This window comes from Eschrichtius robustus, chromosome 12 (genome assembly GCF_028021215.1).
Source record: "Eschrichtius robustus isolate mEscRob2 chromosome 12, mEscRob2.pri, whole genome shotgun sequence".
Classification (NCBI taxonomy): Eukaryota; Metazoa; Chordata; class Mammalia; order Artiodactyla; family Eschrichtiidae; genus Eschrichtius; species Eschrichtius robustus.
The window spans coordinates 72531379-72553573 of record NC_090835.1 but is presented as its reverse complement, the minus strand read 5'-3'; the positions used below and the strand labels follow the sequence as shown (position 1 = coordinate 72553573).

General features: G+C 37.3%; 1 protein-coding gene and 1 non-coding gene across 2 annotated transcripts in view; one reads left to right on the top strand and one right to left on the bottom strand.

The window, feature by feature from the left end:
* Positions 1-22195, bottom strand: part of DNAH8 (dynein axonemal heavy chain 8) — a 327131-nt gene that overhangs the window by 108354 nt on the left and 196582 nt on the right. The window contains exons 68-77 of the mRNA XM_068557934.1: positions 20286-20389; positions 18824-19000; positions 16904-17071; positions 16167-16382; positions 12903-13040; positions 11287-11414; positions 10301-10472; positions 8656-8811; positions 4650-4805; positions 3016-3198 (exon numbers count right to left, since the gene is read on the bottom strand). Of these exons, the coding sequence (XP_068414035.1) occupies positions 3016-3198; positions 4650-4805; positions 8656-8811; positions 10301-10472; positions 11287-11414; positions 12903-13040; positions 16167-16382; positions 16904-17071; positions 18824-19000; positions 20286-20389 (1598 nt within the window). The remainder of the gene's footprint in view (positions 1-3015; positions 3199-4649; positions 4806-8655; positions 8812-10300; positions 10473-11286; positions 11415-12902; positions 13041-16166; positions 16383-16903; positions 17072-18823; positions 19001-20285; positions 20390-22195) is intronic.
* Positions 1750-1822, top strand: TRNAW-CCA (transfer RNA tryptophan (anticodon CCA)). Its single transcript has one exon. It is a non-coding gene; the product is annotated as a tRNA-Trp (tRNA).

Sequence of the window (22195 nt, the reverse complement as noted above, 5' to 3'; positions counted from 1 at the left end):
CAGAGCACAGGCTATAGGCACGTGGGCTTCAGTGGTTGTGGCACGTGGGCTCAGTAGTTGTGGCTCACGGGCTCTAAAGCACAGGCTCAATTGTTGTGGTGCACGGACTTAGTTGCTCCGTGGCATGTGGGATCCTCCCGGACCAGGGCTTGAACCCGTGTCCCCTGCACTAGCAGGCGGATTCTCAACCACTGCACCACCAGGGAAGCCCTGTAGCATTCTTTTTTGATCTTATACAGAATCACACACTGTACTTAGAATTGCATTAAAAATGTGTTTTTAAACTACTTATTTGAGAAAGTTTCTTGAAAAACTGCTACAGAAATGCCACCACTTTCAGAAAGTCTTCCTAAACCAGTTTGTCAGTTAAAACCCACAGCACGGCATTCCTCTGTACATCTACTATGGCTTGCATCACAATCTATGTGTCGGCTATATCCCTCCAACTAGATTCTGTGCATCTAGAGGGCAGGAACTTGTCCTATTCATTTTTAAAAATTGAAGTATAGTTGATTTACAATGTTGTGTTAATTACTGCTGTACAGCAAAGTGATTCAGTTATATATATATATATATGTATATATATATATATATATGTATATATATATATATATATATATATTCTTTTTTTATATTCTTTTCCATTATGGTTTATCATAGGGTATTGAATATAGTTCTCTGTGCTATACAGTAGGACCTTGGTGTTTATCCCCTATTCATTTTTGTATTCTTGACAGCACTTATCTTGACGCTTTGCAGAGAAGCGACTCAACCTAATAAATATTCATTAAATTGAAGTGAACTGAATTTAGTTCAACAACTTTATTTTACATCTGGGGAAACTGAGGACCCAGAAATATTAACTCCAAATAACATGGCAATACAATACACACAGCTAGTTACTAGCAGGGATGAGCCTAATATCCTTGTCCCCCAAGTCCAAGACTAGTATACTGCCATTGTACTAGTGGCTTGCGGTATTTGACGGGGTGGTGACGAAGATCATGGCTGTATTTGCAGAGAATAGCTAATGAATTGTCTTCATTAAAGCAGTCATCCTAACAGTGGCAGTATAGAAATATGTGGACAAAATGAAATCATGTTAGTGTCCTTTTCAGTGTGATATGGAAAAACAAGCATCACGGTACAGTGGACAACTTGTGAGTTTTACAGCATGACCTGTATAGCTTAACTACGAGGCTTAGCAGGGTGGAAAGTCTACGTGCTCTTACGGGTGAAGACCTTATTCTCCTTGGTCTCCATTTGTTCATCTGTAAAATGGGGGTGTAAGAGCAGGATTGTTAGGAGGGTTAAACATCACAGTCAGGATGTTCTCCTGCAGATTAAGTGTGCACTTTGTTTTTTCCAGCAAGGCTGGCGTTAGCATCCTAGCGCATCTCTTGAAGAGGAAGCTAAGGCCTAGAAGAGTGGGCATGGGGCGTTCTGGGGACGTGGAGTGTACCTTAGATGGTGGTGTGGGCTGCTTTACAGAAGTTAGTGTAGCCTGCATGGGGGATCTGGACCAATGAGGCACCATCTCAGAACAGATAACAGCACCAGGTAGACCAAGAAGGAAGGACTAATTTTCAACAGTTGATACCACGTGGCCCTAAGAGGTGATCGAGGCAGTGAACTGAGGGGTCCATGCTCTCTGCCAGACTGTGAAAGTGAGACGATTCCCTTTCTAGATTGCATAAGCCCTGGGCAGTTTCTTGGAAACTAAGATCAAACAGCTAATGAGGGGGGACTTCCCTGGTGGTCCAGTGGGTAAGACTCCATGCTCCCAATGCAGGGGGCCCAGGTTCGATCCCTGGTCAGGGAACTAGGTCCCGCATGCATGCCACAACTAAGAAGTCTGCATGCCGCAACTAAAGATCCCGTGTGCCGCAACGAAGATCCTGCATGCCCGCAACTAAGACCTGGTGCAGCCAAGATAAATAAATAAATACATAAATATTAAAAGAAAAAAGACAGCTAATGAGAGTGGAAGCTGGAACTGGGCTCCTTTTACTCCACCAGACTGGCCGCCTTTCAAGGGCCTGCCCCAAGTTAGCCATTTCTTATTAACCAGGTAGCATTTTACTTCTCTTTTTACTGAGCCCTCCGTTTCTTTGGTGTCAGTATCATTTCTCTTTTCCTTTTTGAATCTTCCTCTGTATTTGTAGCCTTCTGTTCATATCACTTCCTTTCTTCCTTTCCTTAAGTCTTCTTCTGCCATTCTTTCTCTCACCCTCCCATTTTATGCATCTCTGGTCTTATTATTTCTAACCTTTCCTTTTCCTTGAAACCTTAATACTAACGTTAATTATATTTTAGCAAATATAAACTTTCTCAGATTTTATGGAAATATATTTTATACAATGCAAATTTATAAAATTATATTTTATACATAACATTTAATGTTTTCTGAGCTTTATCTTAAAACTTAGTTTAATCTATCAGTCTCTTAAAATCTTCCAGCCTTAACTTTCTCTTTGTTTTATCAGAACCCTCAATTATACTTAATTTCTCTGCTTCAGTGCAAGTTTCATTTAATTAAGATAAAAGTATGGCTCTCTAGATCATTAGATTATTAGATTGTGGTGTTATCAATTACAATCAAGTACTATCAATTACTATTGCAGTGTAGTAGTTGAAACTACTATAGTGGTAACAATACTCATTCAGAGCAAGTTCTTCTTTTACAGGATCATTATTTTATTGAATTTTCCAGGTGTATCCAAGACTATTCATCCATAGGGCGATAGATATGAAAATCAACATAACCAAAGCTTTAAAGTCAGAAGTAGAAAGAGTGGTGCGTGTGTGCACGTGTGCTTTTGGTGTTGGAGGAGAGGTGAGTTACATGATTTCTCAACAGGACTTGAGACTACAAAACAAATATTTATGCTAACAAAGGTAACTATGATTTGCTCAATTTTTTCTTTTCCATATACTCAACAATTTCCCAATACATTTAAAATGTTTATTATAATTTATTATAAGTAGAAGTTCTTTACCTTGAGAAATTATTACCTGTTTCTCTGTTAGAATTACCCTCCTTAGTAACTGGTTCTCAAGTCCTTTCATGGTAACAGTAAAATCAATGACTGACGTTTTAGCATTGATCTCAGGGGTAAAGGCAGGGTTTGGTAACTTTGTTGTAATATAAAGTTTAAATGTATCCATGATATCACATTCCTTATCTCCGACTTTCACCTACATCAATTCAAATATTAAATTACAAACAGCTTAAAGGACAAGACAAGAAATTTGGGTTCAATTTAGGAGTTTATCAAAAGTCAGTGCAGTGAAACGAATGAATTACAAAAATCAGTTGTAAAATTTTAATCAATGATCTTAAATAATAAAGCCTATTCCTTTAGAATAATTTAGACTTGTGGTCCTGCCTGAAAATGTTTTTAGCCATGACACCAAGCAAATTAAATGAAAAATTTATCCAAAACAAATGTTGAATAAAGGAAAACTCAGACATGCCTCATATTTGACTGTTTTTTCCCACATGAGGAAATTGTTTCCTGCTATGGAAATTTGTTGTGTTTATAAGAAGTGTTATTTCTTTTTGCATTTCACAGTCATATCTGAAGCATATTTGACAAGAGAAAGGGTTAATGAAATTCTCAGAGGAAAAATATGCCAACTTTTTTTTCCCAGAAAGATAACACTTATTTTAAACACCACAATTTTCAGTGTATTAAAAACAACTGGGTTTGCTACCTAAAACTCAGGTGGAAATTATAACATTTTAAAATGACTTAAATTTTTAATTAATCTTAATCCTTCATGTGATTGAAAACCACATAGCTAAGGCACTAATTCTTAGGCATCATGACCTTCACATTGCAGATAAGAATCTGGGTCTTTTAAAAGGCCTTCAGGAATGGACATACTACAACCTCTTTTGGCATATTAAATATGGCATATAAAAGAATTATGAAGAAAATTTTTCTGAATAAATCTGTCTTTGTTTAATGAGAAAATTGGCATTCTTATTCACTGATATTCATGAAATTAAGTTGTCCAAAGCAAAAAATCTCAGTCAGAAATGCTGTCATTCAATAAAACCACAGAAGCCTAAAAGTAAAGAATGAAACCAATTAAAAAAGAAACACTTGTATTGAAAACAATTCATGTTATCACCAATGATCGGGAACCGTATTCCACTGCTTCCAGCAAAGTCTGTGAGTTTGGATTGAAAGTTAATAAAGAGAGAAATAAAATCATTGTCCATAGACTTAACTAAAAATGCCATTTTATCCAGTGAGGAAACACAGGCTTTATTGTATAGATGTATACATGGCTTGAAAACCAACTTTCTCAGAGCTGCTAAAATGTACATATTTTAGTGTGTAACACTAATATATTATTATTATGACAAGATGCCTTTCCTTAATATGTTAGTTTCGGATAAATGGCTATTGTTACCAAGATATTGTTCTCCCCCTGTATTTTTTATATACTATTTTTTAAAAAAGGAACACTGAATATGAGTTTGGAAATAATTTTTTCCAGCGTGTCAAATAGTACCACCTGAAGGAAATTGTCTTCACTGCTATGCTCAAAAAGATAAGTAGATGTCACCATTGTTCTTTTCTTCTTTTCCTTTTCTTTTTTTTTTCTTTTTTTTTTTTCCTTTTTTCGAAGCTCACCTTGAAAGTGGTGCCTGATTTAATGAAATTCTTTTCTAATACATTATCCAGGGCCGGATCCAGCTCTTCACGAATGTCCTCAATGAGAAGGGGTCGGCCCAAGGAAAGACTGTCCTCCAAATGCGTGCGGAAATACTTATGGTTCAGAGAGGTTACCTACAAATAAAGAGTTCATTGCTATATAAATGTTACAAAGAATGTGCCTGTTCCTGAGTGGAAACCAGAGATATGTTGGATAAGTGACTAAGAATTCTAAGGACTGTATAGGAAGCCTTACTTATAAAAATAAAAGGAACAAACAAAAATTAATTTTCAAAACTTGATGGGTCATGACTTTGTGGAAGCCCTGGGTGTGTAATGGGGGTCTCTCAGATCAAAAGAGGAGAATCAAGTGGCATTCCTTAGACGGAAGGTCAGAGCTCTGTTCCAGCAGATGGAAGAGAAGTGATCAAGGATTAATCCTTTAAACTTACATAGCTACAATCATTCAGAGAAAGCAAACTAACTTGCATTTTTGTGATATTCACTTATCTTCTCAGGACACCTATGAGATGAATAAGTGATTAAAAAATAAGCATGGAAATGTCAAAAATAATACACTGAGTCAAACTAAGGGTCCATCCATGTATTCTGTCTCTAAGAGTGACATAACATAAGAATATGATACTTTGCATAAAATCAACCTGAAAGACTTATACATTCACTTTTTATATTTTTACATTAAAAGAAATTAGAATTCTGAATGCCTGGTGGGGTCCCCCAATTTTGGATCAATGTTTGTTATTAGTTAAAATAGACACACTGGGCTGGTTGATCCTTGCATTAGCCAATTGGCTTTGAACTCTTTACTTCTCCAGTGATCCCTCCCCCTGCCTAAGTGTGAGGATTCCCAAAGGTTCAGTCCTCATCTCTCTACCTTCTTATACGCTATCCTCTGAATTCAACTATTGCCTTTATGCTACTGTGAGTGCTGATCCTAAGACGCAAGGAAGATCCACTGGGACAGCAGGTGATTAGGAGAGTGAAATTAAAAAATATTATCTCCCACTTGCAACGAAGAAAGGTGTGGTATTGAAAAATTAAATAAGTCTATCTTTGTCCTGTTTTGGTTAACAAGGAAGTAACTAAAACAAAGTATCCTGCACACGAAGGAATCTTTTCCCCCAGATGGATAGCTTTATTTATATAAATGATGTGCTGTGAAAGACCTTACTATGAGTTGATAAGGTAAATGAATCTAAACAAAGAGCTTTAACTAGTTTACTTAAACAAGATGAAACAAGGTCCCAGGAAGACTAAACGTAATTGTCCTACTCTATTCCCCAAGACGCAAACTCTATTTTTGTGATGTCCTTCCCAAGTGTGATGGTTAATTTTATGTGTCAACTTGACTGGGCTAAGGGATGCCCAAATAGCTGGCAAACATCTTTTCAAGGTGTGTTTGTGAGGTTGTTTCTGGAAGAGATTAGCATTTGAGTTGGTAGACTAAGAAAAGAAGATGGCCCTCATCCATGTAGGTGGGCATCATCCAACCCATTAAGGGCCTGAATAGAACAAAAAGGTGGAGGAAGGGCCAATTTGCTCTCTGCTTAGGCTGGGACATCCATCTTCTCCTGCCCTTGGGACTTCAGACCCGGACTGAGGCTTACACCATTGACTCCCATGGTTCTCAGGCCTTCTAGGGCTTGCACTGGAACGACACCACTGGCCTTCCTGGGGCTCTAGCTTGTAGATAGCAGATCTAGGACTTCTCAGCCTCCATAATCCCATAAGCCAATCCCTCATAATAAAACTCTTTCTATATATCTATACCTAGATATCCTTTCAGTTCTGTTTCTCTGGAAAACCCTGACTAATATACCAAGTAAAAAAATAATTTTCAAATTGTCAATTTATTAAAGATTACCTTTAACCACCTTCAATATCTTTTGTAAACTTGAAATAATATCTTAGAGTCATAATTTCAGGTTTAATTCACTTGATTTTTCTCATGGAGGAATGCTTGTGGTAGCCACGACAAGAGCCTGTATCTCCTGCACGCATACTCTGGCATTCGGGCTTTACAAAGTAGTCAGTGAATTCTTTATAGGGGAATTAAGTGAATACATTCTCTTTCCAGAGGTCAGAGCTGTAGGTGCTGGAGATGGCATTGAAGATGGCCTTGATGCAGCCCTGGACATATAAAATATGTTTTGTTTTTCATTTATAAAGTGTTTCATTTTTCATTTTGCCTTCCTTCCCAAGCACAGAAATAATAGTTTTGTTTCATTTTGTTTTCTTTTATTTGTGTTTGTGCATGTGCTTATCCACATATTCAGAAAAATAATGTTTTCTGAGTAAAAAGGATGCAGTTCAATTTGCTTACATCCTAGCAGTTGATGGTTTTTAAAATAAGGAAGTGTCTCTGGCATATTTCTGTTACTTCCTCAAGAAGCTTCTTGGGACAGGGTTGCATCAGGAAGGACATGACTGAAGGCTATCAATGAGTTTAATGCCGAAATGGAGAGATAAAGACACAATCAGGAAAAATAAGAATAAGATGAGCAGGGAGATCAACAGCCAAGGGAGACAAGAGGAGTGAGGAAGGGAGCAAGGGACAAGTTATAGCTGAGCTGGATCCAGGGAGCTAAGTTCAGGAGCAGGAGGGCTCCAGTACACGCCACTCATGCACTTCTGTGTATATAGCTCCTCAGGAACTGCATTCTCATCAACCCCATTTCCCTTAACTCTTCCCTTCCACTTATGCTTACTTCCCAGGATTTTTCTGGGTTTTCTAAGTAAACATAGACTGGAGTCTTAATGAGGTGGGAGTATCTTGAGGTGATCCACGTGCCTGCAAAGCCCTGATCTCAGAAGGAAATCTTTCAATATTTCACCATTAAATATGGTGTTTCTTGTAGGCTTTTTGTAAATACTCTTTATCTGATTAAGGAAGATCTCTCCTAATCTTAGTTTGCTGGAAGTTTTATCATGAATAGCTGTTAAGTTTTACCAACTGCTTCGTCTGCATTTATCAAGATGACCACATGATTTTTCTGGGTTTGTTTGTTTGTTTTCCTGTAATGATGACATACTTTGATTAATTCATTTAATTCAATAAATATCAGAATTACCACCCTATATAAAGAGCTGTGCAGAAAATATAAAGATGATGTAAAACCATAAGCCTTGCTAGCAAAAAGTTTATGGTACGTTAGAGATAAAAGACAAACATGCAAAGAACAATAATTTAAGGCAGGCTCCTAGTCCATAACAGAAATACAAGATGCGTGAGGAGTCAGGACAGGCTATATTAAGCTGGGGACTCAGGCAAGTTTGGGTAAAAGTAGCATTGGATGTGGACTTTGAATAGTGTTTAAGATTTTTATCTGGGATGTAAGTAAAGTGGGCAGTTGGGTGGAGAAGACATTCTGGTTAGCAGACATAGTACAAGCAAAACTATGCATCCAGAAGGCTTGGAACTGGGAACAGTGTCGAGGAAACAATGAATAGTCCATATTGTAATACTGAATTGAAACATCAATGTAACAAGATCTCCAAAGGAGCCAGGAATGTTGGAATCCTGCCCTTGTCTACCTCTACCTTAGGATTAACACCTTGGTAGAATCCAACTCCAATAATGGACCCTAGCATGCTATGTGGTATTACCAAGTGCCTGAGCTAGGTTGGAGCAAATGGCCTTAAACTGAGGAATCACAAGTCTTATTTTTGTCATTTTCTTATAAGCCCAAATTCAAGGCCCAGAATAAAGGCCACATCCAACATTGGCAAAAGCAATTGAGCCAGAGAAATGGACAGAGAGAAGGAGAGTGAGATCAAGAGAGAGCACAAAAGAGAAAACAGTCAGAGCATCTGTCCCAAATCACTGTTACAAAACTCAAGGGTGTAAAGTAGCAAACAGTTATCATCATAGAGATGACAACTTTATGACTGACAGGTTCAACTGAAATTGTGGGAAAACACCATGATTTCAAGATTACTTTCCCATGCACCAAATGGTACATACCTGCAAGTCATTTTCTTTTTCCTTTGATTTAATCCAAGTTTTGCCTTGAGTTTGTGGGTCTATGAGGAGTGGGTATCTGGTGGCCTTTGTCACAATGATGCCGTTCTGAATGGAGAGGTCATCTCCTGGTAATCCCTGCAGCCCCCACTCACCAATCTGAATAGCAGGAAATGGATGTGGCCATTCAAAGGAACACAGGAAGGCTTTCGTTAGTGATTAACAGTGACACGATATAAAAGAATTTAATATTTGGACATATTTTTCGCATTGAGACTATGCAACAAGTACCTAGAAATAAACCAAACTCGTAAATGTGAACCAAACAACATCAAATTAAAACAAACAGATTTATCATCTAATAAATCCTTTCTCTAGTAACCCAAGACTAGGTTTAGTCCTTTATATTGTGTTTTCATACTTATGAGGAAATATTGTAAATTGATTGCATATTAAACCTGATTTGGGGATTCTGAAGCATGGTTGCTGAACATTCAGAGAACAGCAGGGACTTGAAATATGGTGAGACTGGGCGGGTGGTGGGATCCAGATGGGCTGGAGGTGGCGGAGATAATGAATATTCTGAGACCTCACAGTAGGTAAGCCCTAAGGGTTAAGTCTCTGAAACTTCCCCTTCCTGCCCTCTGGTGCTGCTTACATGGGGGAAGGGACATTGCATAGCTGGAGGCAGAGAAATTAGGGGAGATGAAATATTATATTGGTAGGAACTCATTAATGATGTTTTTCTTAATATTTCCTTTCAAAATCAAGAGGGAATTGCCAGTCTGGCTCCACGTGGTCAACAAAATCATCCAAGATCCAATGAGCCAACCAGCCTCCACCTTCGTTAAATTATCCCAGCTCCACCAAAGGCCACAATCGACAAAGAATATCCTGGCCCACTTCACCTCACCTGTGCCCAGTGCGTCTCCAATACATTACTCTTCCCTGTAAGGACCAGTTGAACATTGTTTGAATTGAAAAAGATTATTTTTTGACTTTTAAATAGTGGTAACTTGAAATTAATAGTTTGGCTTTCCTAGGGAAACTGCAACTGGGGAACATATTTACAAATCAAAAAGCAGCTCAGGAATACAGATTGCCTGGAAAGCATTTCATACCACAGGAGCTCCGAAAGGTATACTAAAAATTGACAGTGGCATCAAATTCCCAGCAAGGAAGGTTAGTACAGCAGTGCATGCTATTACTCAGTGATGGCAGATCATGCTATTGTATTATACTGTTGGACATTATAAAAAGATGGTTAATGACCAAAAGAAAGTTAATACCAGTACTGACGGCCAGCTAACACCTACATTTTCCTAGAATGTTTGTAAGAAAATGTGATTTAATAGGGCTGGTGTAAATAATGGAGGGTTATTAGAAGAGCTCAGTATTAGCAAGCCTATAACTCACAAATGATCTTTTCACTCATAGCAGTGCAATTGGTATTAATTTGAAAGCAAGATTTCTTAAAATGCAAAGGAACTTTTGTATCACAAAGAAAAAAAATTTTTGTAACACTTTAGCATTTTCAAAACAATCTTTTCAATTAAATGCAAAAAGAAAAAATTAGGTGTACCTTACTTTCTTAGTGAGTAGGAAATAAAATGAAATTCAAATAATGCTGTAAGGAAAGTACACTTACTGTTGGAGGATCCACCAACATTGAAATAAGATTCAGATTTTCAGTGAAAGGGATCTTCCGTGCTTTCAACTCTGCCTCCCATTGATCTTTAAGCAAATAGTTCCTAAATATCTGATTGAAAGGACCAAGATAGGAAAGGAATCCAGTGCACAGCAGAATATCACCTACAAGTCTGTTAAGAAAAAACAAAGTGAATCACTAACACATTTTAAGTTCTCCCAGTAAGGAGTCTGAAAGGCCACCAGGCAGTTTTGTTACTAGGTGAAGTCCTTCTTTGCTCCCAGCTTAACACTTGGCAGCCAGACATGGAGAGGCCATGCAAAAAGGAGCCTAAAAGCGCAAAACAGGGTAGGGGTGGCCTCATTCGGAGTAAGTCAGGGAGCAAGAAAGAAGGCTCCTTTCTGAAGCCTACAGGTCCTGAAGCTTGACTTCCAGATGAGGAAAGCATCCTTTTCCCATCCCATGCCCTGGTCTTGTTCAGATTCAATCTTGATTTAACCACTACTTCTTCTTCATCCTCTTTTTTTTTTTTTTTTTTTTGCCATTCTCCTACTCCCCTCTCATTCCCTCTCTTTCAGTCTTCAGAAGACACCAGCCCAAGATACCTTTCCATTTAGAACAAACTGTTGATCCACACTTTCAAAATCCTTGAGGTGAACAGTATAGAACTGGAACCAGTAACTAGATTGTTCTGGCAAATCCAGACAATATTAGAAGCATTCTCACACCGAAAGCCCACATTGTTGAACCAAAATTGAGGTTAAAAATATTTCACCAAGTTTTCGTCCTTCTCCATTTTACTGAGAGTGTGGGACTCAAGCTCTAAGCACTTTCTTAGATGATGCGATTCTGAGATGGGGATATGGAAACAGAGGAGAAAAGCACTTCAAGGAATGAGACTTTATGTTCCCCCATGCCACAAAGAGGTGGCCTTTGGGGTGATGACTAAGAAGGAAAGCAATTATATCAAAGACCAAAATTTATACCTATTAATCTGAGCTTTGAACTCTTTGCTTTGCTGAGTCCATCGGACTTTTTCTCCACTCAATCCATCGATGAGGGTGGAAGCTGCCTGCATCTTTTTCCGGCACATGTCAGCATCGTTAAGCAAATCCTACATTCATAAAGGGAGAATGTCTCAAAGAGCTTCTTAAATTGCTTAATCAAACATCCATTATATTCACACATAAAAATACATGGAGGAATTTCTTAATTTGTAAAATAAATATAATCTAAAAATATAGTGTCAGCAAAATTTTACATATTAAGTTCTTGTAATTCATTCATAATATAGTTATTTTACCTTATGAAATTTCAAGAAGAGCCATTTTGTAAGAGAGAATCCAAATCACATAACTTAAACAGTATTTCTATTAAATATTCTCAAAACAATAAATATACCTTTTTCTTGGATTTAATAATAATTCTGAGTTCTTTGCAGTTTTTACAAAGGATTTTTTTCCCCAGAAAAATCCTACACGACAGTAGTATGCTGAAGCCAGCTTGCAACAGCTCAAAAGAGTCAGTTGTCACATTTTTCAGAAAATTTGTGAGCTGGTGTTAAACACAGCCATTATTAAAAATTAAATTACAGTATTAAATTAAATTACATAGCTCACAACTAAATTACATAAACTTATGTTAAAGGTAATAAATAATCAAAATTCATCAATTCCTAGTTATTTACTACATTTTCATATTATCTATACTCTTTTTTTTTTTTTTTAATTAATTAATTAATTAATGGCTGTGTTGGGTCTTCGTTTCTGTGCGAGGGCTTTCTCTAGTTGCGGCAAGCGGGGGCCACTCTTCATCACGGTGCGTGGGCCTCTCACTATCGCGGCCTCTCTTCTTGCGGAGCACAGGCTCCAGACGCGCAGGCTCAGTAATTGTGGCTCACGGGCCCAGTTGCTCCGCGGCATGTGGGATCTTCCCAGACCAAGGCTTGAACCCGTGTCCCCTGCATTGGCAGGCAGATTCTCAACCACTGCGCCACCAGGGAAGCCCTTATCTATACTCTTGAGGTTAAGTTCATTGAATCTGCATGGTGGAAATAGTATATAATGGCATGCTGCATCTTTTCCCATACCTGCGTCGTCTTGTCACATTGACGGCTTAAAATGGACAGTGGCAGGGGGTACCTAGACCACAGAAATCAGCAAACACTGCAAATCAAGGCTTTCTTCTCCCCCTAGCCTCCACCCCGACAAGCTGATTGTTGAACGTTTACCAGACCACCACTGCTTACAACCTATACCATGAGGTTGTAGCTTTATCTGTATTTAACAGATAAAGTTAGTCAATCACCCCCAACTGCACAATTCATCAGTGACTGAACTGGATATCAAACCTAGTTTTCTGACTCCAAAGTCAATACTCTTAGGTATGATATCACAGCTTCTTCTTATAGAAAATAATTACTAAAAACAGAAAAAAGAATGTGGAGTGTTGAAGATCCAAAATAAGTAGACATAGCCAGTGAGTGAGGGCATTCAGGTAAATATTTTTTCAGTGCAAACATGTGCCTGATTTCTAAACACAACACATACTTGTGTAACATTTCAGTACGTCATATTAGTAATTTCTGTGTATTTAATCTCACCATTTTCTCATTCACTGCAGCATCAAATTTGGCTTGCACTTTATCCAGCTCAGCTTGTTTCTCATCCAACAGTGCCTGGGCCTTCCCCAGTTCAGCGTTGGCAACTGCTAAACGGCCCTCCTGCTTGGCCAAGTTAGCCTTAAAAGGAAGAAGATGTGATTAGTGTAGAGGTGTATTAGTGCTACAAAACATTCGTGCTTTTAATTGGTAAATAATAGCATAAGTTACTACATAATTTTTGCCCTATTTGGAAGTCATCTGTTTCATTGTCTTCAGCTGGGGAAGCAGAGAAATTGCATTAAAGTTCATTTTTTTCCTTTTAATTATTAATGTTCAATATGGAAATCGCAGAAATGTATGGGAAGGAGAAAAAAAAAATTACTCATGATTTTACCCAGAAAGAGTCTGTGAGTATTGTGTCAAGAAGTGGATAACTAGCATTTTGATTTTTTTTTTTTTCACTTAGAGTAATATAATTTCCTCACATCCTTAAACACTTTTTCATGAACATTAGTTATATGACTACATAATATCCCACAATTTGGATATATCATAATTTACTTAACTTTTGCCTTACTTTTAGACATGTCTTTCTCCCCTCCTCCCCATTTTTTTATTATTATTATTTTTAATTTATTTTTGGTTGCATTGGGTCTTCGTTGCTGCATGCGGGCTTTCTCTAGTTGCGGCGAGCAGGGGTTACTCCTCGTTGCGGTGCGTGGACTTCTCACTGTGGTGGCTTCTCTTGTTGCAGAGCACAGGCTCTAGGCACGCGGGCTTCAGTAGTTACAGCACACAGGCTCAGTAGTTGTGGCACATGGGCTTAGTTGCTCCACGGTATGTGGGATCTTCCCGGACCAGGGCTCGAATCCCGGTCCCCTGCATTGGCAGACGGATTCTTAACCACTGCGCCACCTGGGATGTCTTCTGCCCATTTTAAACTATTATAAATAATGCTGTGATGAATACTATTGGGTATGTAAAATTTAGGATTGTTTTCTTGGTAAAGATTTTTTGAAGTGAAATTACTATAATAGTAGTTTTTCCTCTTTCTCTAAGTCCTATAGCATGATAATTATGTTTCTTATAAATTTAAAGTAATTAATCAGTAAAGTAATATAGCCCTAGAGCCTTCTGGGATTGAAGTTCCTTTGTAACTTTCTTATTTTCTTTCTCAATATTTGGTTTTTTGAAATTAGCTCTTTTTCTCAGGAAATTTTAAGTTCATTTAGATTTTCTAATATATTTACAAATAACTTTAAATTCTGCTTTTTAATTATTTAAATCTATAATCTGTAATTATATGGATTTATCTTTTATATTCATTACATATCTCATATATATATATGTTTTGCAAAGCACCAATTCTTTAATTTTACTACTTTTTTCTAATTTTTAATGTTTTTTTTATTAGCTCTTTCTACTTTCCTTAAATTGTCTGTGTGTGTGTCTATGCTTTTAAGTGATTATATACATATATATACTGGAGTGTTTAGTTTCTTTGATTCACTTAAAGGCTAAGAAGGTAGCATTTTGGCTGCATCGCAAAAGCTTTGGTAACTAGCTTTTTGTAATCATTTTCTAAATAGAAGTGACTAGCTTTTTTTAAAAAAACAAGCATTTTATTTTTATTGTTATGGTCAGAGAATGAGGTCTCAGAAATATATGCTTTTGGGAATTGAATCAAAGTCTTCTTCTAGAATTGAATATCATCAATTTTTGTAAATGTTTCTTGGACACTGGAAATAATTTGATATTCTTTGTTCATATGAAGAAAGTTCAATGTAGCTATTCAACCTTAAAAATAATATAGTGTAAAATCTCTATATAATTATTAATTTATGCCTACTCAGGACTGGCTACATAAAAGTGCAAAATGAAAATGCAGGCCCCCTTGTTTAAAAATTAAGAGGGTGATAGCAGAGCATTAAGCCAAGCACGGGCCCTTCTAAAGCTGGCCCTCTGCCTACCAGACCTGTTGTGCATTGATAGCATATGCCACAATATCAAATTACAGGATTTTCTTTTTTGTTAAAAAACTCCACTTAAACTATTCATGGGTTTTGCCTTATGTAACTTGATGCTATTTTATTTATCGCATAAAGCATTACTACAATTAAGTCTCACTGTGGATCATAATTTTTATCAATAAAAATAGCTGTTCTTCTAAGTGCTTTTTTTTCTTGAATTCTACATTTATAGTAACATTTCTCTCTTGGTATCTTTTTGTTTGGGTGTGTTTGCTATATTTGCTCATCATTTCCCTTTGTTAAAACTTTAATTTATTTTCTCAAAGCTACCTATGTGCAGAATTTAAAGAGGCAGCCATTTCTATAAGGCTTGTTAGAAAACAGTAACCCTCTGCCGCCCGCCCGCTCACCACTTTCCATGCCACTTTCAACAAAGTGGAAAGAGCAACCACTTTCAACCCTTTTAGCTTTATGGGTTACAGGCTAGGGGGCAGGGATTGGGGGTAGTGTGTGTCTGGGTGATATATTTTATGAATCCTTTGTACTCCTGAGAATGTATTTCTGTTCTCTCAGACATAAAGGACAATCTGGCCCAGTATAGATGGGGTGTGTGTTTGTGTGTGTGTGTGTGAAAGAGACAGAGAGAGTGTGTGTTTATCCCTCAACACTTAAATTGCATCCTTAAGAATGTCTTTTTGTCTTTTGTTCCCATTAAGGGCAGCTTGGCCAGCGACTGAATTCTTGGACCCCAGTAATTTCCTCCTCAGTACTCTGCATGTGTTTTCCATTATTTTCTAGGATTTAGTGTTGTGGCAAGTCTGTGCACATCCTGATCTCTCCTCTTTTGTAAGCAACCTTTTAAATTTTGTTTCTTAGATGCCTATAAGGTTCTCTTCCTGTCTTCCAAATTTAAAACATTTCTAGGTGTTGATCTTAATTTTCATAAATTTTGTTTGGAATATCGTAATCAAATTCAGTCTCCAAACCTAATCTCCAAACTTTAAAGATATGGCCAGTTTTCTTTCATGATAGCTCAATTATTATTCCCAATAAGTTCACTTCTAGTTTAAGTTAACAAGTTGAGTTTGGTTTCTTGTCTGCAAGGCCAAGAAACATGTAACAGATATAAAAAGAATGAGAACTTGTGAGAGGACATACAGAGAAAAAGAAAAATTTGGTAACGGAGAAACCTACCTTTATTAGACTACATTATGCTTTGTCTATTAATGGCAGCAATAACGATGAATGATTTTATTAAGAATTAATTTACTGGGAGAAGAAGGGAAACTTTTACCTTCAGAGGCAACACTTCTCTGTTGACACCATAAAATGTTGCCATAGCAAGTGTCCAAGACAGCAGACCAGCCACATTCCCACAGACTTTTTTGGCACTTTCAAAAGTGTAATCATCCATGTTAAAATATGGCTGTAGTAACTCAACAGTCTCTTCATTTATTGTATCCTTGGGGAACTGCTGAAGGCTCCACAGGAATCCCGTCGCACTCATCAACTGAAAAATAGTATTACAGCCTGTAAGCTCTGGAAGAAAATGTATACTTTCTTCCTGAGTTAGTATGTACTTCTAAATTGAATTTTTTTCAAAGAAGTAATAATTGATTTGCTCTAAACATACAAATTAAGACTATGGCAGTAGTCAACCTAAAGCTGTAAATTGCAGGTTGTCTTCCCGTTTCTATAGTGAAGAGTAAAGAAGAAAAACAATGTAAGTTTCCCATCTAGTGAGTGCATCTAAATGCCACCAACCACACAAACCCCCCTTTGGAGACTGGGTTGGGATGACATCAAGACTGTGCCAATACTACCTACAGGTTCTGGACAGATTTTATAAAAAGAGGGCATTCAGCTTTAAAATCTTTCCCCACTTACATTTTTGGAGATGCAGTTTAAGATAAACTCTTCAGTACACAATGATTGATTATTGTCTGCCAGTGTGTCTGGTCTATATTGAGTGTCCTGGGATGTGGACACCTGGTACACCTCATAGGACTTACAGAGATAGATTTTACTTACTTTTAATGACTCTCCCCATGATGGCTTGCAGCAAGGTTTTTCTGGATCCATAGTGACAGGGTCAATTTTCTTTTGAAATAGTAACAGAACACAGTCCATGATTCTCATAATAAGATGAGGGGGCTTTGCAAGTTTCCTGACTGTGGCAATATCATTTGGCTTGATAGTCTGTATTTGGGGTGAGGGATCAGAATATTTTTTGTTAAGTAGTATTCCTAGTCATGTGGAAATCTCATATTTTTAAATAATTAAAGTGGAAAACTTTAAAACATATTTTCTCCCCAATCCCTGACATTATCTCCTCAAGGGTTTGCATTCCAAGATAATGGCCCTTTCATTGTTTAAATTGGGGTTTCTGTTTCTTTGTTTTCATTTTTTTCCCCTGTAGCCCTCAATGAATTGCTTTAGAATATCACTACCGTTCATTGCCCACAACCCCAGACCTCTGTTAGCAACAACTATCATTAATGTGTAACATTTAGATAATTTGCATCTTCAAAGCACAGAATCTATATTATATGGATATCAGAAGAGGGGCAAGGTCCTGAATATCAGAAACCTCACCTTCAGCTTTCATTTTGAGGGCTGCCCTGTCCATGGAAGGGAGAGGAATTCGAAGGAGACAAGAAAAGTTATTGTAACACATGGTTCATAAAAATATTTTTGGAAGTTCTATCTGTGAGCTGGGTTTGAAATAAGATATTACCTGACATTCAAGTCAAGAAGGACTGGGACATCATATGATCAATAAAAAACTCGTAAGACTTGTTTGATCCAGTGATTAGTCTCTTGTGTGTTATCATAGGACCCACAAAAGGAGTGAGGGTGGAGAATGTGTCCTGGTCATTGTCATGATTTTATTAAATGATGATCCTAAATCTATTCATTTATTTAACAACTACAAGCATTCTCCCGTATAAAACAAAAGCAAACCAAAAACAGCCCTGTCCTCAGAATCCTCCAAGGAAAAGAGAGAGAAAACACAATTACCCTAAACTATGATTATTTGCCATGATAGAAGTATAGGAGTGACAGGAAAACAAAGGAGGTCCAGAAGAATTGAAAACTTTCTGGAAGGGGTGAGATCTGAGTTTGGTCTTGAAGACTGACTCTTACTAGTTAGTGAAAGTTAGGAAAAGTAGAAAGCATTCCTGGCAGAGGGAGAGACCCATTTAAAGGTAACAGACCATGATTACTGCAGAAGCCTGTAGCTGTTTCTGTATGGCTGGATCATACTGTGTGCAGGGACAAAACGACAAGAGATAAAATTGAAGGGGTAGACAAGGAGCCAGGTTATCACAGCAGTAGCACTAATATTTATTGAGTACTTCCTATGTGCCCAGCAAACTATTCATTACTTTTAATGCTTACATTGATCCTTCAAGGATCAATGCAGAATTAGAATCCTGATTGAGACCCAAGAGAGTTAAGTAAATTTTAAGCCAGATGATCTATCATGTGGTCATGAGAGGCAAATGGAGATCTTCTTGCCTCACAGCTGTGGCTATCTAGCTCGGGACTTTAATCCTAAGAGCAATGGGAACCACAAGGGGATTTTTTTAAAGGTTAAAGGCTGCAAGACATAGGCTAGTTGGGATGCTGAAGGAACTGAGAAGGCTCTCTAAATAATCTGAATCCCTTAGGCTACAGTTTAAGCCAATAATCACTAGCACTATTCCTCGGTTCTCTTGGAAAGCCGATTTGAGAATGAAAATAAGTTATGGGAAGTAAAGATTTAAAAAAGGTAGAACTTAGGATATGTAATCAACAGAAACATTTGTTTCAAGACTCAGAAATTATAAATCACATGAAGAATTCAATTCAGTTTTCTGATTACAAAAATTCCACAGTTAATTTCATGTAACAAAACATGGTGCCTGCTAGGACTTGTGTTGGGAGAGGTAACAATGCACTGCTCACATTCAGGGCTGCTTCTGCTTCTTCCAGCGCAGGTCTAGCCGCCTCGAGCTTGGTCTCAGCTATTACTTTTTCACTATCAATTTCATCCACTATTTTTTGGGCTTTGTCTTTTACTTCCTGCACTTCATTTTTCACTTTGGCTGAAGCCTGAGCACTTACTGTGACTTCTGCTAATACCTGTTAAATTGAGAAAACATATATGAGGGTAAATAGAAACCTTTCCAGCACAATTTACAGATTTGAGTAGTGAGAGAATATTTATTCAATATAATGTAAAACAAGAATAAGAGCAAATTTATTCCCCATCTAAGTTGTCTATATTTTAAGGTGTATTAAAGTAACTCCTTTGAGCAGCCTTGCAGTCTTCTATTTCCTAAGCTTCTCTCAGGCATGAACTATATAAATAAATATTTTAAGCTTTCAGAAAAATGATATTTCTACTCTATGTAATTTCTAGAAATTTAAAACTATTTAACGTCAGTGCAATAGAATAAGGTCAGAAGTCATATTAAGCCTCGTTTAATAACAAAAAAATAGCTAATATTTATTGAGTGCCTACCATATGTCATATGCTAAATGTCTCTCCTATGCTATCTCTCTCATTTCAGTAACTGGCTAAGGGTCAAGACCTAAGTATCCATTCTTAACTGACTCTCAGTGAAAGCTGAAAGCGGTCTGAGACTGGGGGGAGGAGTTGTAGATAAAGGAGCAGCGCACATATATCCCTATCACCTTGGGAGGAGTATCTTTAAAAAAACAAACAAACTCAACCAACTCTTCTTTTTATCCTTTTCCTTCCTCGACACAAACTTCAGATGGGACTTGGGTTATCCCAGAAACCTAGAGCATGCAGGGAACTTAAAGAGAAGACCAAATATAACTTGCAGTCAAGCAGAAATTTCCTAAACAGATGACAGAAAGCAAGAGAGACAGACAGAACCAGGGAAGAAAAAAATTGTCTTAGACCAAGTAGAGGATATAATAGTTTAGGTATGTCTTGGTATAAGTTAAACAAAAATATATGGGCTTCCCTGGTGGCTCAGTGGTTGAGAATCTGCCTGCTAATGCAGGGGACACGGGTTCGAGCCCTGGTCTGGGAAGATCCCACATGCCGCGGAGCAACTAGGCCCGTGAGCCACAACTACTGAGCCTACGCGTCTGGAGCGTGTGCTCCGCAACAAGAGAGGCCGCGATAGTGAAGAGGCCCGCGCACCGCGATGAAGAGTGGCCCCCGCTTGCCGCAACTAGAGAAAGCCCTCGCACAGAAACAAAGACCTAACACAGCCAAAAATTAAAAAATTAAAAAAAAAAAAAAATCTAATGGTCTTTATAAACATTATCTTACCAGAAATAGTCTGTAGGCTTATACCCTGTTTACTTTTTAATAACGTTTTTAAACAATGTTTTTTTTTAATATGGAAAAATATTCCTCACAGTAGTGATAAAATAAGTGCCAACTCACTTCATCTGCTTTTACAGATGCCACTGCCAATTCCTTCTCCTTGACTGCAAGATCCTGAGAGAGTTTTGCAACAGATTCACTTGCCTCCATCAGCTTATCAAGACCTTTACAAACACACACATATACACTGAGTATATGACTATCCCCTCATCAAACATTTATTCAATATTTACTACTTATAAGGCACCATAATTTGTACTATAACAAACACAGAATAATCATGGACAAAATGCTTTAAAAATATACATATTTTAGGAGCAACAATACTGACCATATTTCTGAGAGTTTCATCAGGAAATGAAGAAAATAGCTCTGACTGAAGAATATCATCTAGTTACATTTAAGGGAAAGTCACATTGCTATAATGAGTAAGCTGAATTTAGCCAGGGAACTTATTTGACAAACTTATGCTTTCCTTGGCTTTGTAACTATCATTGTTTTGCCTTTGAATCATATTGCAGCTGACATGACAAATGAGACAGATAATATATTAACGTTTTTTGTGGTTCTCTGCTATAAAAATGAAAATAACTGCTAAAACTTCTGCAACTGGCTCTGAGAATCTCAGTGCTCTAGTGAAAAATAACTGGTTAACTAAATTCTCACATTCCGACTGGGCTCTAGATGGAGGTGTGTTGGTAAACATTTAGCATCAGGGTCTGGGGTTAGGGCACTTATTTGTATGGTTTCCAGTTTCTGTGGTGTAAATACTCCCACCATGTCTGATTTCAAGCTACCAAGAGGTTCTCAGTAACACACCATTATATAATATTTCTACCACACAGATAGAATAGAAATAATAATGTTCCTCAAGAACATTAATAAGACTAAAATAAAGTAAAAATAACTAAGAAGTAATGAGTTTTGAGTATTTATTGCCCTCACTTTTAACATAATTAATTTAATTGTAAGTTAATTAATTTTTAATAAAGCCTGCGTTAGCAACCAGATCATAAAATTCCTAATTTAATCATCAGTTCTCATGAGCCAGTGCCAAGTAGCTTCAGCACACCCCTGAGTCTAGAGCATCATATAGACAAGCTTCAAGAAGGTGAGCCATTAGAAAGACAACAGCAGAAAGTTTCTCTCATAGGGTTCTTAACACCATAACTTCACAGACCTTTATGCTTTGTGACCACGTTCTGTGTAGACGTGAAAAGATAGCACTAAGGTGTTTTGGATTATTTGGGCCAAATGCTTTCTGGACATCAAATCGGTCCCCATTTACACTTTTCCTGCTTATGCTACATACACTAGACACTCATAAAATCATTGCTCACGTAAACTCTCTTTTTGTTTTTATTTATTCATTTTTGTTTCTGTTTTGTCTTTTTCTTTGTTAGAAATTTGAGAAGCATTAACACTGCAAAGTTTACACAAATTGAGAGAAATTGTAATGAAACCAAAAACTGAAATTGTGGTATTCCCAAGAGCTGGCTTTTCCCCATCTGCAAGCAGCAACTCAGCGACTGTGGTGACTCGCTGACCAACAGGGTGGACCCAAAGTTGAAGGAGTTGAATAAAATGGTTCTGGAAGAAAAACAGCCCACCTCTATCACAGCAGCCATAAATAAAATGTGTTAACTATAATATAGAGAACTGTCTTCCCTTATAGCTGGTGAAATTAGTTTTACTACTTTACAGTCAGTGTCATTTGTATTTGTGTGTACACAGTGGTCACATACATGGTATATACGAACAGAACAGATTCTTTTTTTTTTAATTTTTATTTTATATTGGAGTATAGTTGATTTACAATGTTGTGCTAGTTTCAGTAGTACAGCAAAGTGATTTAGTTATACATATACATATATCTATTCTTTTGCAGATTCTTTTCCCATAAAGGTTATTACAGAGTATTGAGTAGAGTTCCCTGTGCTATATACAGTAGGTCCTTGTTGATCATTTTG